General features: G+C 44.1%; 1 protein-coding gene across 1 annotated transcript in view; it reads left to right on the forward strand.

Annotated features, from left to right (window-relative positions):
- Nucleotides 1–16,872, forward strand: part of DSCAM (Down syndrome cell adhesion molecule) — a 237,084-nt gene that overhangs the window by 116,461 nt on the left and 103,751 nt on the right. Inside the window, exons 8-9 of the mRNA XM_008577256.1 lie at nt 10,858–11,098; nt 12,488–12,634. Coding sequence (XP_008575478.1) covers nt 10,858–11,098; nt 12,488–12,634 — 388 coding nt within the window. The remainder of the gene's footprint in view (nt 1–10,857; nt 11,099–12,487; nt 12,635–16,872) is intronic.

Here is a 16,872-nt window from a genome sequence, read left to right on the forward strand (position 1 = left end):
CCCCCCTCCCCCCACCACCACCTTTTTGACTGTCCCAGCTTCCACCTGCCTCCTGGCAGTGCCATTCTGTCCCTGCAGCCCTTCTAGCCAGGGGTCACCGACACCCACTGCCAGCTCTTGTCTACATGCCTGTGGATCCCAAGACTCGGTTTGTCTCCTCCGTTATCTTTTCCTCCTCCATTGCTTAAGGGATCTCTTAGTTATCCTATGATTTTTATTGTTAACAAACACAGGAGAAACAGGGGGAAGTTCCAGTTTAAAGACCCATGAGCAGTCAGAGCTGCCCTAGACTGAGAGTCAGAGCCTTGCCCGGGTGACACCTGGCCTCCCTCTCCTCCCCCTTCCAGGAGGACAGAGCTGGCTCCGACACTGCCGGGTCCTGAGCAGCATTCTGCTCCACCCTTGTGTGCTCTCCTTCCTCCCCCCAGAGGTCCGGACACCTCAGGGCCTGGGGACCTGGCGGTTATGTGGATGGGGGAGCAGAGGTAAGACCTGTGCCATCTTGCTCAGCTCTGCCCCAACTGGACTCTGCTCAGGAGCTGGATCACGATCCACCCTCCATTAGTGGCTCCCTTACAAAACTTCTGGTGTTAGATGTTTTCTTCTCCTATATGGTAGAGCCACTTCGGCACATCTTCTGTGACTCTGACTGTGCCTTTGAAATCTTGCCTCCTGCATCTACCTAGCAGGTGTGGGTCGGGGCACCCTCCCCCATCTCTGTGGCCTGAGCCCTACCATCCTTGACCACTCTGCCATCCCCAGGGGCTCCCACTGCCTGCAGAGGAGCCACTCTGGGTTGGGTCATCCAGGAGTGCATGGGTGGGGCCAAGCCCTTTGGGATCCCTCAGCTACCACTAAATAGTTGGGGACCAGCCTTGTGCTCACAGACGAGGACACACCCCCTCCTGGTATCCAGCCCATCTCCTCTAGATTCCCATTGCCTGTGGACTCTCTGGACCCACAGGCTGGACCAGTCTCCAAGATGTCACAGTCTCCAGGTGGATTCCTTCCTGGTTGGGCTCTGGCTATATACCTTGTTGGCCAATGGAAACTTCTCCTGAAGCCCCCTGCTTACTCTGTCCCAGCTCTTCCCCGGCCTGAGCCCAGAACCCTCATCTCCCCCTGCCAATTCCCTCCCACTGACTCCACTCCCAGGCTCTGGGACACCGACCATCACCCAGAACAAAGCCTGAACTTCTTCATTAGGTCACTGGCAGGGAGCACTGCATGGTGAGAAATGCTACATGTGGTGAGCAGGTGGCATGTTACATGAAGCAGAGCAGAATTCAAAGACAGGAGGGGCCCAGCAAGAGAAACTATTCCACAAATGCTGGTTGGTTGGATGAATGAATGAATAATGAATGAGTGAATGAAATGGGAGCCACCCTACACTTTAAAAATTAAGCAAACAGAGTCCTGTTTTGCAGTCGTTAACCTCCATCCCATCCCATAGGATTGTAAATGTCTGCTTCTAAAAGTCTCCACCTGTGTTTCAGGGCAGCTCATACACCCCATCTGACGACCATCTCCTCCTCAGCTGCCAAGTCTGACTAGAAAGTGGTGACCAGAGGCTATGTAAATGTCTGCTTCTAAAAGTCTCCACCTGTGTTTCAGGGCAGCTCATACACCCCATCTGATGACCATCTCCTCCTCAGCTGCCAAGTCTGACTAGAAAGTGGTGACCAGAGGCTATGCCAAGGTCTTGGCCTCTCCAGACAGCACATTTCAAACATTCTGACATTCCTCATTTACTTCTCAAACCTGAATTGAATAGCTCCTTTGTTCTGAGCACTGTCTCATTGTCAGATCATGTGTCCATTCTTTATTTTATATATTTGATATAAAATACTAAATATAATATTAATATAAATATTAAATATTTTATATTATATTTTTATATTTATTTAAATAAATATTAAATATTTATATTATATTTTTATAGTATATTTATTTATATTTTACATTTATATTTATCCTGGTCATCTAATTCTTTTCTAGCCTCTCGACTGATGATAACTTTGGGGGAGGGAGTCATGTGGCCAGACACATCCCTTTAGGAGAACTGTGATATAGATGCCGTATTCAGTATAGTGCAACTCTGAGAGGCATGAATGAAACCATCTTCTGAGGCGATGATACAGGAGTTCTCCTATCTCTGACGTCATTCCCTTATGCACACAGCAGCTGGGTCTGGTGAGGCCGTCCAGCCCCCCGTGTCCCTGCTGTGAAGCAGTGAGCCTCGGTGCCGTGTGGGGCAAGCCTTCCACCAGCTCAGGGAACCACAGAGCTCTACGGCTGCATTGTTTGCATCCCTTCCCTTTTGTTCTGTGGACAGAGAGATCAGGCAAATGGGTCATTGGGTTGACCTGAAACATGCACAGTCACTGCTTCTTAACTAAATAGTCCTTCTCAAGCAAGGCCAGTTCTAAATCATTTAGTGACTCTCCAATGACAACATCAGTGGCTCTCAAACTGGGAAGTGTGCCAGTGTCCCCTTGAGGGCTTGTTGTTCAATAGCAGATCATGGCCCCGCCCAGCGTTTGTTCTGACTCAGAAAGTCTGAGTGGCTCCCAGTCCCTGCAGCTTTGTTTCCCAGGTGGTGCTGATGCTGCGGCAGGGGCCCACACTTTGGGAGCCACAGCCTGCAGGTTCTGTAGGTTCTGTCCCTTGAGTATTTTCCAGCTTCATCTATGCTCCCACCTCCCCCACCATCACCACAGGAACCTCACCCAGGGTCACTGAGCAGTACCCCATAGCTGGGTCCTCTCTGGTTTCCTCACTCAGGTGCAGCAGCGCATGCAGCTTGCTTTGCCTACAGCATCACACCCTCCCTAGCAATGGCTGGTCACCCTTTAGGTTCACATGAAGTGTCCCTTCTCTGGCAATATCTCCGTCTCCCCTGTTCCCCTTCCCTAGTACTCTGAGCAGACTTCAGCATTGCAAGCATCACACTCTTCTAATCACTGACTCACCTGTCAGCATCCCTGATACACATGCCTTGTAGAGAACAGGTGCCCAGTTCATGTTTGTTCCATGTGACACTCCCCGTTCATTGGACAAGCTGACTGGCTGCTGTTTACATTGTAGGACAAGGAAGGGGGCTACAGGAAATGCACAGAGATGAAAGGACAGTCCACCACCCCATCAGAGAAGGGAAATGGGGACAGGTTACATTTTAAGTGAACATCAAGGAATCTAAAAGGAAATTTTTCAATTCGTTTTTCAACTGAATTACTCAACATGCCCAAGGAAGATGGTGTTCTTCAAATGCAGAATTCTGCAGTGAAAGCTTTTAGATGACTCAGACCAACAGGTGAATCCAGTGCACCCAGCAAGGTCCACTCATCTGCAATGGAAAGGGGGAGGGGCATGTGCCAGAAAGAGGCTGGTGGATTTCTGCAGAAGAGATGCCTGTTCTAATCTTTCCCATCCAGGCAGGTGGCGTTGTGAGATTCACACATCCCTGTCTTACTGTCTCTCTAAGGGCTGATGATCTGCCACCGGCAGTGTGCAGGATGCCTTGGAAGGACACATAAAATACAGTCACTTGCAAACTGTACACATAAATTGACACAGTGCTACTGTTGTCATGGAGATCAAAAGAGAAGGTTTCTTAAAGGAAGTGGGGGTTGGGAGGGATTTGGAGGCTGGAGAAAGGGCAGCTGGAAGGATGAAAGAAGGTTGTTTAGGAAGACTACAGGAGGAAAAAAATGCCAGGGCTGGAAAGGAGAAAAGGAGCTCCACAGAGGGCAGATAAATTAGAGAAATGCAGAGAAATCAGGATTACTGTTGGATCCAAAGGTAAATGAATGGGAGAGTAAAATTCAACTTGGGAAGAGCAATTTATCCTTAGACAAGTAACACAGCAGTAAATAGGTAGGAGCTTCTCTTAGAATCGTAGCACAGTCAAAGGGATTCGGGGAAAATCTATAAATAATAATGTTCTCCTGTAGGGAAAGAGACTCAATTTGCTGAATTCTTGAATACAGAGTAGAAGGGAGCCCTTAGTTTGGGGGGTTTTCCCCATACACTTACTTCCCAAAGTACTTCTTTAATTTGTGTGAAGAGCTGGCTATCAACTGAGATTTGCTATAAATATGGGGGTGTGTTCTTATCATAATAACACATAACCCAACGGCTGACTGAATAAGTGAACAACTCTCTTTCTGGAATCTTTCTTTTAAGAAGGAAAAAATAAATGACGTCCAAATAAACTGACTCTTGAGAAGCTATTTTTTGTCCCCGATGGGGCATGAAGCTGGCCCTGCAAATCCTGTCTTGACCTGTCATTCCTAAACATGGACCCACATGCCAAGTGACAGCAGGAAGCTTCTGTCAGAGCTTGAATCCACACTTAAGGCCTTCCCATGGTGCAGCTAAGACTCCTCTTCTGTAGCAGCGAGCCAGCCTCTCTTGAGCCAGTCACTTGTGGGTCTGGAGTCCAGGTACACCTTCTGACTTCACACCCTTTTCCAGTCACATTATAAACATGCACTGTGGTCATTCTTACCATTACCTTTGTTGCATCTCATATATGTTCAAAATCATTCTCCATCTACAAGATGAGAACATCCATTGTGCTGAAGTCCTGATATGGACAGGGGGAAGAAGGTCGGTGAGATCTCATTTTTATGGGAGTCTTTGCCTTCTAGGTACTTGCCATTGAGACCTGGGGAACCAGACACTTACTATGGAACAGTGGCCACCAGAGGAGGTGGAAGTGGTCAGTTCTTGCTGAGCAGATGGTTGGTCAGTGGAAACTAGTGCAGACCAGAGGAAGGGGGCTCCTTGGTGGAGGCTGTCTACGGAAGCCTCCCTGGTGAGCTGGAGGTTGAGCTGACCCACAGCGAATGAATAGGGTTTGAAAGGAGGAAGAAGAACATTCTTTGACAGGGGCTTTCATGAGATGAGAACATGTAAGAGAGTTGGAAGCCCCGTTCTTTTTCAGGCAGTCAGAGAGGAACCTAGGTCAGTGAGGAACATCCAGGAGACATTAGTCTGGAAAGACGACAGCAGACTCAGGTGTCGCAGCAGGTGCTGCTGAGATTTGGAGAGAGAGAGGACATGGCCACAGTGACTTCTTAGGAATTGTCTTCTCCAATATCATGCAGCCCAGATAAAATATGCTTCAAAATCCTGACTTTTTTCCCTTTCTTTCTACCCCACCATTAACCACATTCACTTAGTTTCATGAAGGCCAATAACTATTTTTCATCCATATTATCAGCTATTCTTCAGTGTTATTTAATAGCCAAAGAACAGTATTCTAAAACTGTCATCCCCATTAGGATGTCTTCTCTGCAGACACCAGCCAACCATCTCCCCTTATCCCAAGCAGACACATGCTTCAAGCAGAAATGTTTACAGCATCATCCAAAGCAAATTTTTCCAGAAAGCATCTTATGCGCTAACTTGTCCTGGGATAATATGAAGCCCACTGCCAGACAAATGGATTAAAGTGTCTCCACTGGTGCACTCCTCGCCCCACACAGTTTGGTGTCCATAGCTCAGAGTGAGCCTCCAGTGTCTCTTTAAAAACCTTTCACCACAGCCCCTAAGATTTGCTACACTTGTAAAAAATTTCTGCATTTATGGATTTTTTCAGAGATGTGTGTTTTTAAATATGTCCTCAAGGATTTCTTTAATTTAAACACATTTCCTGATTTAAAACTGACTATTTTGTCTACAGATTAATAATGGAACTTAAACTTTGCCCGGTAGAGTGAGAATTTTTGTTTGCATTTGTGCATAAAAATATAATACTTTCTCTTCATACAATCCATTACATTTTCCTTTGATTGGAAATACTTTGATTACTATAACTTCACAAATTTAATTAACAAGACTTGCAAAAAGGAGAAAAGTTATCTGAGGCTCTGTGGATGGTTAAAGCTAAATACAACTTTCAGCGAGACCAGGGTTAGAATTCCAACTCTATACTCACCTTGAGAAAGATGTTTTAACTCTTTGAAATTCAGTTTCTTCATCCGTAAAGAAGGACGAGGAGATTTCCTGGAGCTGTTGTGAGAGCAAATGGGATTATGTGCGTAATCTAACTGTTACAATGATTAGACAAAGCCCATGTTCAGTAAGTGGAGGTGGTGGAGATGGTGGTGGCATTGGTGGTAAATGTGGTGGCAGCGATGCTGGTATTGGGATAGTGGTGGAGGTGATGCTGATATCAGTGACGACGGTGCAGATAGTGGAGGTCGTGGCAGTGATTTGTTGGTGGAGGTAGTGAGACGTGGTGGTAAAGGTGGTAGATTTGGTAGAGGTGGTTGCACCATTAGGTAATAGTGATGGTCATGATATTGGTACCACTGGTGGCAAAGTTGATGTATTGTCCATTTTTTGTCACATATAACAGAATACCAGAAACTGGGTAATATACACAGAACTGAAACTTATTTGTTATAGCTTCAGAGGCTGGGAAATCCACAGTCCAGAAGGCACCTCCGAGGAGGGCCTTCTTCTTGTGGGAACTCTCTACAGGGTTCCATGGTAATACAGGGTATCACCTGATGAGAACGGCATGAGCAAGGGAGCTGACCTCCTCGCTTGCTCTCCTGATAAAGCCGTCAGAGCCACGCCCATGACAGCCCATTAAACCATCAACCCATTACTCTGTGAATGGATCAATCCATTCAGGAGGGCACAGTTCACACAATCTGATTACCTCGCAAAGGTGCCACCTTTCGAATATCATAGTTGGACCTCCCATCCTTTTAACACTAGTACAGTGGGGATCAAGTTTCCAACGCATGAACTTTTGGGGAGCACATTTGACCCATAGCAGTTGGTGATGATGCTTTCGGCAGTGGTGAAGGTGGTCACAGTGATATCGGCAGCTATGAAGGTGGTGGTGATGGTGGTGGAGACGTCAGTAGTGATAGTGTGGTGGCGGTGGCGGTCGGGGAGGTGGAGGTTGTGGTGTTGATGTTGGCAGTGGTGATAGTGATGGTGCAGAGGTGGTGCAGACGTGGTGAGCGTCTACTGGTGGTGGTGGTCATCATGGTGGGGGGTGGCAGCTAGTGTTTTAATTGAAATAGAAAGATAAATAACCTAGAGATGACTTTAGCACACCACCCTTTTAACAACAGCATTACTGAGATACAATTAAGATACCATAACGTACACTGTTTTAAGTGTATGATTCAATGGTAGTTAGTATGTTTACAGAGATGTGCAACCATCGCCATCATCACAGACATTTTCTTCACCCCAAGAGAAACCTTGTGACCACTGGTGGTCACTCCCATCCTCCCACACTACCTTTTAACACCTCATGGTTTGGGGCCTGCAAGCGATGGAGCTACATGTGTAAGTTCCGTTTATAAGAAACATCTCTCACTTCTTCCCCAGGTGCAATAATTTATTCTGCAGGATAACCATAGATTGTATTAGCACCCTGAAAAGAAAAGATGTGAACACACTAATACCTTTGAATAACTTAGAGCTCTATTCAACGTATTTCTCTTACAATTGGAATTTTAAGAAAAATGGAGGAGAGCTTTTGTTTGTTCCTTGTGATGAACATAGTCCCTTAAGTTACTAAATCTCACTGCACATCCAAAAGAACATAACAAAAAAATTCTATCTCATTAACAGCTAATTGAAATACATACTTTTAAAAATAAGACAAGTCATCCAATTCTGGGACTTGAGTCTAATAAAAAACTTAGAAACAGAGGAACTATATTTACAAAGGTTCTCAGCATAGCATTTGTGATAGAAAATAAATTAGGAAACAAAAATATCCCCTACAGTAATTTTAAAAGGTTAAATAAAATAAAACATCAATACGATGGAATATAATTTTTAAAGTCTGTGAAATAAAGATGGGAACGTGGTCATAATCGCATATTCAGTGAAAAAAAATGAAGCACCAAATTGTACCAACCATGAACACAACCAAGTGAGGGAAAAATTTACTTAAACAGACTGAAATGCATCAAAATTTGAATAAGGTTGCATAGGAACGGTGGCTGTATGGTTTTATTTTAGAACAAAATAAAATTTTTCTACACAATATTTTGCAGAAGTATCAAATAAACAGAAACAAACTTTATGTTATTTTAGAACTAGCAAGACTAAAATTTAGTTCTTCTGAGAAATATGTAAAGAATGTTCTTTAATTTTTAACAAAATATTGAAACTGAACAGAACAAAAATACCTGTGTGGCGTATTACACTTAAGCCAGGTAGAATGTTTTCACCCACAGAGAGGAAAAAAGGGAAGATTCTTCCATCCTACCTGTGCAGCCAGATCACAGGCATGATTAATCCCCCTGAGCCTGAAGAACTAAATGTCAGCATGCAGGTCCTTCACTACTTGAAGAGGATTAGATAAATTAGTTGCTCTATGTAAACATTTTCTCAGAGGCATATGACTCCACTGTCTACACTTCCCTCCTGACCTGACTACATAGCCCCCATACTGTGAGTCTGACTTGCTATCTTAAACACGCTTAAAGCCTCACAGGGAGCCAGTTGTACAATTAGGTAGACTACTTAATGAATGTAAACCTAATTTTAAAAAATATATCATTTATATTTGGGTCAGTGTATTTAACATTAAAAAACTATGTAAAATAGAAAAAAACCTCTTTGTTTTAAATCTGACTTATAGATGACTTTTGCAGGGAAATTAATTGTATTAATTAGTCAAATGATATAAATGCAATTCAGTGGTTGCAGTAAAAGTTTCCACATAATCAAATTCTCAGAAGCTAAAATCACAAAATCTTATTTCAAAACAAAGTGAAAAGCCATAGTTGATCAGTGCAAAAGGCAACATGCCTGCGGATTCAGGGCTGCGTAGACATTTGTTTATAAGAAAGGCGTGAGCTCTTAAACCACCGTCTAACTCCCAACCAACATAACTAAAAAAATCCATGTTTTACATGACAAGTAAATCATGTTTCCCTGATATCTATTAGCACTACATAAATGTACTAAATCAGACTAGTTGTTGAGAAAAGCAACTGGAACCCTAGAAAACCGTAAATGAAGAAACTTGCTTTAACAAAGAAATGTGATTTCACTGCTCTTGTAGAACTTGAACTAACCCTGAAGACGTCCTGAGAAATCTATTCCCACTGGGAGGTTAGCACATGAGGCCGCCCATAAGGATTTGCTGAGTTCATCAAGGCTGCTGCTCTGCTCAAAACCTTTTTTTTTCTGATTTCTCACTGTCTGTACTCCCCTTGTTCACATTTTGCTGGTTTTCAAGAACTGGCTCTGCCCCGCCTGTTTCCATCATTTCTCAGTGCTGGGCCCTGGGGGCTTCTTCCCTCAGGCTCCGCCCACCACAGCCCCCCCCTGGCTTCGCTGCCCCACCTGCAGTCTGCCCCTTCCAACTACCTGGGACCACGCTCACTGGCTGCTTCTGGACACCTGCTGTCCTTTGCTTTCTGCCACCATACACTTGGACACTTCACAGTTCTTTATTGGTTCTTAAGTGTTTATTTTCCTTCTCCAGCTGGACTGTAAGCACTTGCAGGACAGAGAAAGCTTTCCATAGCCAGGGGAGGTCTAAATCCATGACTTGTACTTAAATATATATATAAATATATGTATGTATATGTATATACAGTCGTCCCGCAGTATCTGTGGGGAATTGGGTTCAGGAATCCTGTGGATACTGAAATCCGCAGATGCTCAAGCCCCTGATATAAAATGGCGTGGTGTTTGCATACAACCTACACACATCCTACTATATACTTTAAGTCATCTCTAGCTTACTTATAACACCTAATACAATGTAAATGTTATGTAAGTAGTTGTCATACTGTATTTTTATTTGTATTATTTTTATTGTTATTTTTATTGTTTTTTAAAAGTATTTTAATCTATAGTTTGTTGAATCTGCCAAGCAGAACCCGTGGATACAGAGGGACATCTGTGTGTTTATATATATGTATACATGCACATAAATACACACAAAAAATACACACATACACACACATGCACACACGCCTGTTGACTGCCTGAAAGTCTACAGAAACTTTATGTGGAGCATTACCTTGGTGGTGTTCTTACACTTAAAAAGGGTCTTGCTTCCTAAAGAAGTCCACATCAGCCAAAATTGTACTGTCTTCGACTTCGCAGATCCTTTTCTCATCAGCAAGTGCAGCTAACTCCAGCCTCTCCCTCCCCCATTTAAATCACTACAAAATGACCCAAAATGACATAGGCCTTAAGGAAAAGGGTTTGTGTTCCTGTCGGTGATGGACTCCCCTTCACACACCAGTTTTCAACCTGTAAACAAAATTGTTCTCAGATATCCCTTAGAATGTAAGCTCCACAAGGGCAGGGAACTTAAAAAAAAAAAAAAAAACTCGATTCTGTTCCCCAGCGCCTAGAGCCGTGCCTGGCACAGAGTGCAAGCTCAGTCCGCATGGTTGGGTGAACACGTGGAGGTCGGTCTCCCTGTGTGATCATTGGTGTACGTGAGACAGCACGAACACAGTCTGTCTCTTGAAACTTTCCCGCCAATTAGACAAGTCAACACAGCAGCACCCCGCAGGGGCTAAGAGCACAGATGCCCGGTTTCAGCTTCCCTTTCTGCCACTGCCACGTGGGTGACCTTGTAAAATGAAGGTCATCATAGTACTGGCTCTGAGAGCAGTGGTGAGGGTCGGGTGCATTAACACAGGTGGAGTAAGCATGCCCAGCAAAGAACAAGCCAGAGGAGCTGCAGCCACTAACACGACCCCCAACGCCACTGCTGCTACTCCTGCACCTGTTACTGTTGTCACTCGGCTTTGTTTTTGTTTCCTGAGTTGGTGTGGCTGTTGATTTCGCTCTTGTCCTACCTCAAGTCTTCTTTAGTGTATTCTTTTCTTTCCTGTTTAGGCTCCCAAGAAACATTTGCAAAATGGGATTATCCGTGGCTACCAAATAGGTTACCGAGAGTACAGCACTGGGGGCAACTTCCAATTCAACATTATCAGCATCGACACCACCGGGGACAGTGAGGTTTACACCCTGGACAACCTAAATAAGTTCACCCAGTATGGCCTGGTGGTGCAGGCCTGCAACCGGGCTGGCACGGGACCTTCTTCTCAGGAAATTATCACCACCACCCTCGAGGATGGTAGGTTCCTTCCTCAATGGTTTGCTCTGGTGGCCACTCTGGCTCCCACTGCCTTGCTTTCTGCTGGGGTTTCCGGTGAGAAAGCCCGGCCTAATTATCTTGCCCACCACACTGATTCGATCCCACCCTGGACAGGTCTGAATTGCAAAGCTAAAATCCATCCCCTTTTCAGAATCTTCCTCATTCATTTCAAGCACAAGAATTGGGCTTTTCCCAAGGGAAACAAAGGCTCTCCCTACTGCTGTAGAAGTCTGACTGGAATGCAGAAATCCTATTTTCTAAGAATTTCTTCCAAATCAATGTTAAGAAGCTTTTTTCTTCCCTATTGCTTTCCATTCTGAGATCAAAGAAAAGAATTAGCAGGCTTCCTGGAGCAGATCTCACAGTGATGGAGCGCCCCCTAGTGAGTGTGAGGAATTAATTTGCCCTTCCACCACTGTGACACTAAAAACAACCTGAACGTTGCAATTTCCAGAAGTGCTTGAAGACAGAGAGCCCTGTTGTCCCAAGGCACAGTGTTTGAGATGGAGAGATAAGATATGGGGTTAATTGCAGCCCTAAGTGGTCGATCTGAAGGCCCCAAGCTCGCACCATAACTACATTTTGTGCAATTACCCATTTGATCGCGGATTTGAGGAAGCAAATTCTGACTTGCATCTGTTAATTCCTGACAGTTTTTACAGGGACAGAGGTCTTAGATAACTAGCAACTTGAAGACTAGGATTTTCTTTCTACTGTCATAATCTTTGCAATAGTGGTTAAATTTGCCTTTGGTTTTGCTTCAATGCTCATTTTCACTAAGATACATGTTTCAGTCAATATTTTGCACCTTCTTCCAGCTCAACATTTAAGGTTTGCAAAAACTCAGTATTAAAAATCCTGCAGATAGTCTTCTAACTTGTCTCTCAGTCCGTTGTCTCTCTTTCCTACAAACATTATAGCACTAAAAAGAGGGCTGATGGGGATGGGTGGTGAGAGCACACTTCACTAGTCAGGATTGCAATCTGTCTGCCAGATATTGCTAAATACAGAGGGAATATACTGCATGAAGTAAATGTAACTTGCAGGAGCGGTGGGAACATAAGTGAGACGTGCAGTAAGATCAGAAGCATACTCAAGTCTGGGAAGACCTGTAACAGTGACGCAATTATGTTGGAAAGAGAGACCATGGGATTCGCTAGGACAGATGCATAAACTCATAGTATTTTATCAAGTTATCGAATTATTTGTATAGGGAAGTGGCACTCATTTTTTTCTCTTATTTTGGGAATTGAGTGCAATTTTTTCTTTTGCTTGCACATTGAAATATTAAACTATGTTGATTTTTCAGTATTGCTTTGCTAACAAAACCACCCACAGTTGTTACAGATTCTAATTATTTAATTTCAGTGCCCAGTTACCCCCCCGAAAATGTCCAAGCCATAGCAACATCACCAGAAAGCATATCAATATCCTGGTCCACACTTTCCAAGGAAGCCTTGAATGGAATTCTCCAGGGGTTCAGAGTCATTTACTGGGCCAACCTCATGGATGGAGGTAAGAGGATTAACTAGGGCTTTGAGTTTGCCCCAAAGGATGCACTGTGGAATTTGCAGACCTTCTTCCTGATGTGGGGTTCTGGACATGGCGGGCACCTCTTTATCTATGGACACTTTCCTCTCTTCTGTTATCTCTCATCTGACATTTGAACAGGTGTATAAACCTATTTAAAACATCACGTACCTTCAAAATGCAGTTTGGAGCATAGGAGGGGGTGGCACTTGGGAAAGTTGGGCATGAATATGCTCATATTTACCTAATTACAGTACTTATGTCAAGGCTCTGCAGACAGCTCAGAACCTTGAAATGTATCTAGAATGTTGTACGTGGTGTGTATCCTGAAAAGTTGGCTTCTTCCTATTCCCCACATAGAACTCAGGAGAATAACTTTAATTGAACTATGAGGAGGTTGGGGAAGATTCCAGAACACCTTGAGAGGACTGTTTCTATTCTCCCCGAGGAGCTATTAAACACCAAACACCCTGTATTGGTCTCCTCTTTCTTTTTCTCCTCCTCTTCCTTGTTCTTTCTCTTGTACCTTTGTGTGTGTTTCTTTCAAATTGTAGGACAAAATTCCCCTGTTTGTGTGGGGCAAGATTTTGACTAAGAGACTTGCTCAGATCACGGCAAGACTGGGGCCAGACATTTCCTAGGAGACTGCCTCTGGGTGTCGTTGCTTACACATTGTGGGTGCTGCCGGGCCAGGCCCAGCCTCACTGCAGGAGCATGACGGGAAGGGCCTCCCCACGTCTGGCAGGCAGCCCACACCTCCTGCACTGCTGCCCCCGGACCATGCCCCCCCTCTCGTCTGGGGCTTTCTTCAGCCCCCATGACTTGGGTGTGGTCTGCTGGTGGACACTCACCTCTGAATTTGGGCAAATACAGCAGAGACCTCTGGAGCCTGTCCTGCCCCTACTCAGGACTACCTGGTCTGTTCTGCCCAGCAGGCCCCTGTCCCCACACAGGTCAATGGGACACATGGGGCCCAGTATTAGTGCTAGAATAAGGCTAAGAAGACGCCTGACCAAAATAAGTAATTGTTTGCCAGGTAAATACCAGTGTTTGAGCCTTAGCTATTTATGTCTCTAAGTAGACTGGTTTCTAAGGGTGTGGACCTGACTCAATTCCTCTTGATGTCAAGTCTGGCATCTCGCGCAGCCCCCAGCATTAGAAGGCATTGTAGGACTCACAACATCTGAGCATCTGTTCTGTGCTGAGCTCGTGCGAGACCCCGAGGATGCAGCCTCTGCCCTGTTGAGCGTCCTAGACCAGCGGACGAGGGAGACTCTAATGAACATGGAACCACAAACCCAACAAGGTCCAGCCCCATACAGGGGCGGATTGAAGTAGAAGATTTTATTTTCCCCCTTTCCCACAAAAAAAGCTTTAAAATTTCCTATAAAGTGTAGAGCAATGAGAATTTGTAAACGATATCTATTTTACTGACAAAATGCCATGGGATACGATCACATACACCTGATCCGATTTCTGCTCCTCATCTTGAAGAGATGAAATTAAATATCGTAGCACACTCACCTGAAGGCAGTACCACACTAAACATGCTCTTTTTATTATTGTTGTTGGAAATATTTCCAGGATCCAGTGGTGACTATTTGTTTGTGTCATTCATATTTTCACATATCACCCATATTTACTAATATTGCCTATCGACATCTTAGTTCTAAAATAGATGATGTGGTTTTATACTTTTAAAGCTTTAAATTCTTGAATATTTGAAAATATGTAATTATTTAAATAAAGAATGCTTAGAAATGCATACAGTGTTTGAAGATACTTTTACTCACTGAATTAAGATAAAAGTGATGTGACTTATGTCTAATGTAGAAGTTCTACACTTAATTTCTATAAGAAAGAAACTCTCGGAAACAAACTTGCTTATGAACAGTCACTCCCTGCCTGCCACCTAATATGACGTTTATGAATTAGCAGGTCACTTTGTATAATTACTTTGCACAAACTCCACAGGCTGTGGCTCCCAGGCTTGGCTGTACTCCCACAGGCATTGAACATCTAGAGACAGGGTAAAAAACTCACCAGCTAAACCTTGAGAAAACATCAGACACAAACTACATACACCATACACAACATACCACATACACACACCACACACAACATACCACATACACACACCACACACAATATACCACATACACACACCACACAACACAGCACACAGCACCCACATCACGCGCACCCACGCCAAATACATCATATACAACATATCACACACACACGCACACAGCACCCACATCACGCGCACCCACGCCAAATACATCATATACAACATATCACACACTTACACACCACACACACACACATATAGACACACAGCACACACCACCCATATCTCACACACACACCACACACACACATATAGACACACAGCACACACCACCCATATCTCACACACACACCACATACACCACACACTAAACATGACACACACCATAAACCACATGCACACTACACACTACACACACTATATACTACACACCCACCACACACAGCACACAACACACACACACACACGCACCACACACCACACACACTATGCACTACTCACACTACCCAACACATACAACACACACATAGCACATACACTGCACACACCACATATACCATACACACCCACACACACCCCTCCCACACACTACACCACACACACACAAACACCACACATCACACTAAGACACCACACACATCACACACCAGATACACACACACCATGCACTCACACAGACTGAGACAGAGATCGTTACCCTCCCTGCATTTAGCAATTGACCCAAATACTTTCCAAAACGTAAGAAAGCATTTCATTATTAGTGTGATCAGATCAAATAAAACTGGTTAATATTTGTGATAGGGTAGATTAAATATACAATACTTTGGTAAAATCTCTGAGTTTTTAAAATCATAATCAGAAAGTCAAATAATTTTTAAGACCAGGCAGAAACAGTTCATCTCTGATTACCAGGAAAATCGTACACTTTGAAAAGTCACCATTTCCATGTGAATCTTAGCTCCTTTTCACCTCTTCTGTCCTTCCTCATGACGAAAATGATGGATTATGAAGTAAAGCAGTATGTCGGTGCCAGCAGGAGAGGGCGGGTTGCGGGATGCTGCAGAAGTTATTTCCACCCCTAGTTTGTTTTCTGCCTTAAAACCCTTTCAGAATGGGGCGGGGCGTAAATAAATATATAACACCATTTTGTTTGAAAAAAACTTTGTGTAATAGAAATAATATTTCTAAATTTATTTTATATATTCATCTTACTTTACTCATAACGTCAACTGAACACTGCACTTTAGTTCATGTTACATATATGTGTGTGTATGTATCTCTCTCTATATATATATGTATGTAAAAGATATATTTAAACTCTCTCTATATAAAAGATATATAGTATCAATGTAAAAGATGCATATCTCTATTTAAGAGATATCTATATCTATACCCATATCTAGATCTATATCTTTTTAAACAGCCCCACTGGGGCCTTGGAAGGTGAGTGACAGAAACCCACATTGGCACCGTAGGAAAAAAACGTGGTGACGAGGACGGCCGGTGGAGCACACCGCTTTGTACATGGCTTTTTTGTCCTTTTCCTCCTCATTTCCTCCATGTCTGCTCATCACCCAGTGTCTGTGGACAGGAATCTGCCCTTCCAGCACAGACAGTGAGCTGTCCCTGTAGAGAGACAGAGAGACTGGATTCCAGTGCTTGGGCATTTTAGAAATCTTTGGGGACTCATTTTGAATTGGGGTTTTGACTGCAAACATACTCATAGTTCATGACAAATTAGTTCATCAGGACAGTATAAACCCCCGAATGGGTAAACACCAGCTGCTAATCCTGATCAGTGCACTAATTCGTTGGCAGGTGTAACTCTTTTAATTGTTGCTTTCTTTTAAAAGGCGGGGCGCACCGTGTTCCCTCCTGCCTCTCACCATCCTTCTCCTCACCGTCTGTCTGCATCAGGGACAGCTCTGCCCAATCGGCACAGCTCTCTCACGCTTTTTGTGTGAGGCAAACCTCCCCCTCAGCCCCCACCCCACCCCCCGTTCCCTTCTTAAAGATGGAAAAGCAGAGGCTCCAAGAGGTTGGAGGGCTTGGGCAGGGTCTCATGAGTAGCTCCCGGCCCTGCCCTGGTAGCCCCTCCTGTAGTTGCATTTTTCTTGGTATATGTGTGTGCGTGTGTGTGTGTGTGTGTGTG

This window comes from Galeopterus variegatus, unplaced genomic scaffold, assembly GCF_000696425.1.
Source record: "Galeopterus variegatus unplaced genomic scaffold, G_variegatus-3.0.2 Scaffold1470, whole genome shotgun sequence".
NCBI classification, from domain to species: domain Eukaryota; kingdom Metazoa; phylum Chordata; class Mammalia; order Dermoptera; family Cynocephalidae; genus Galeopterus; species Galeopterus variegatus.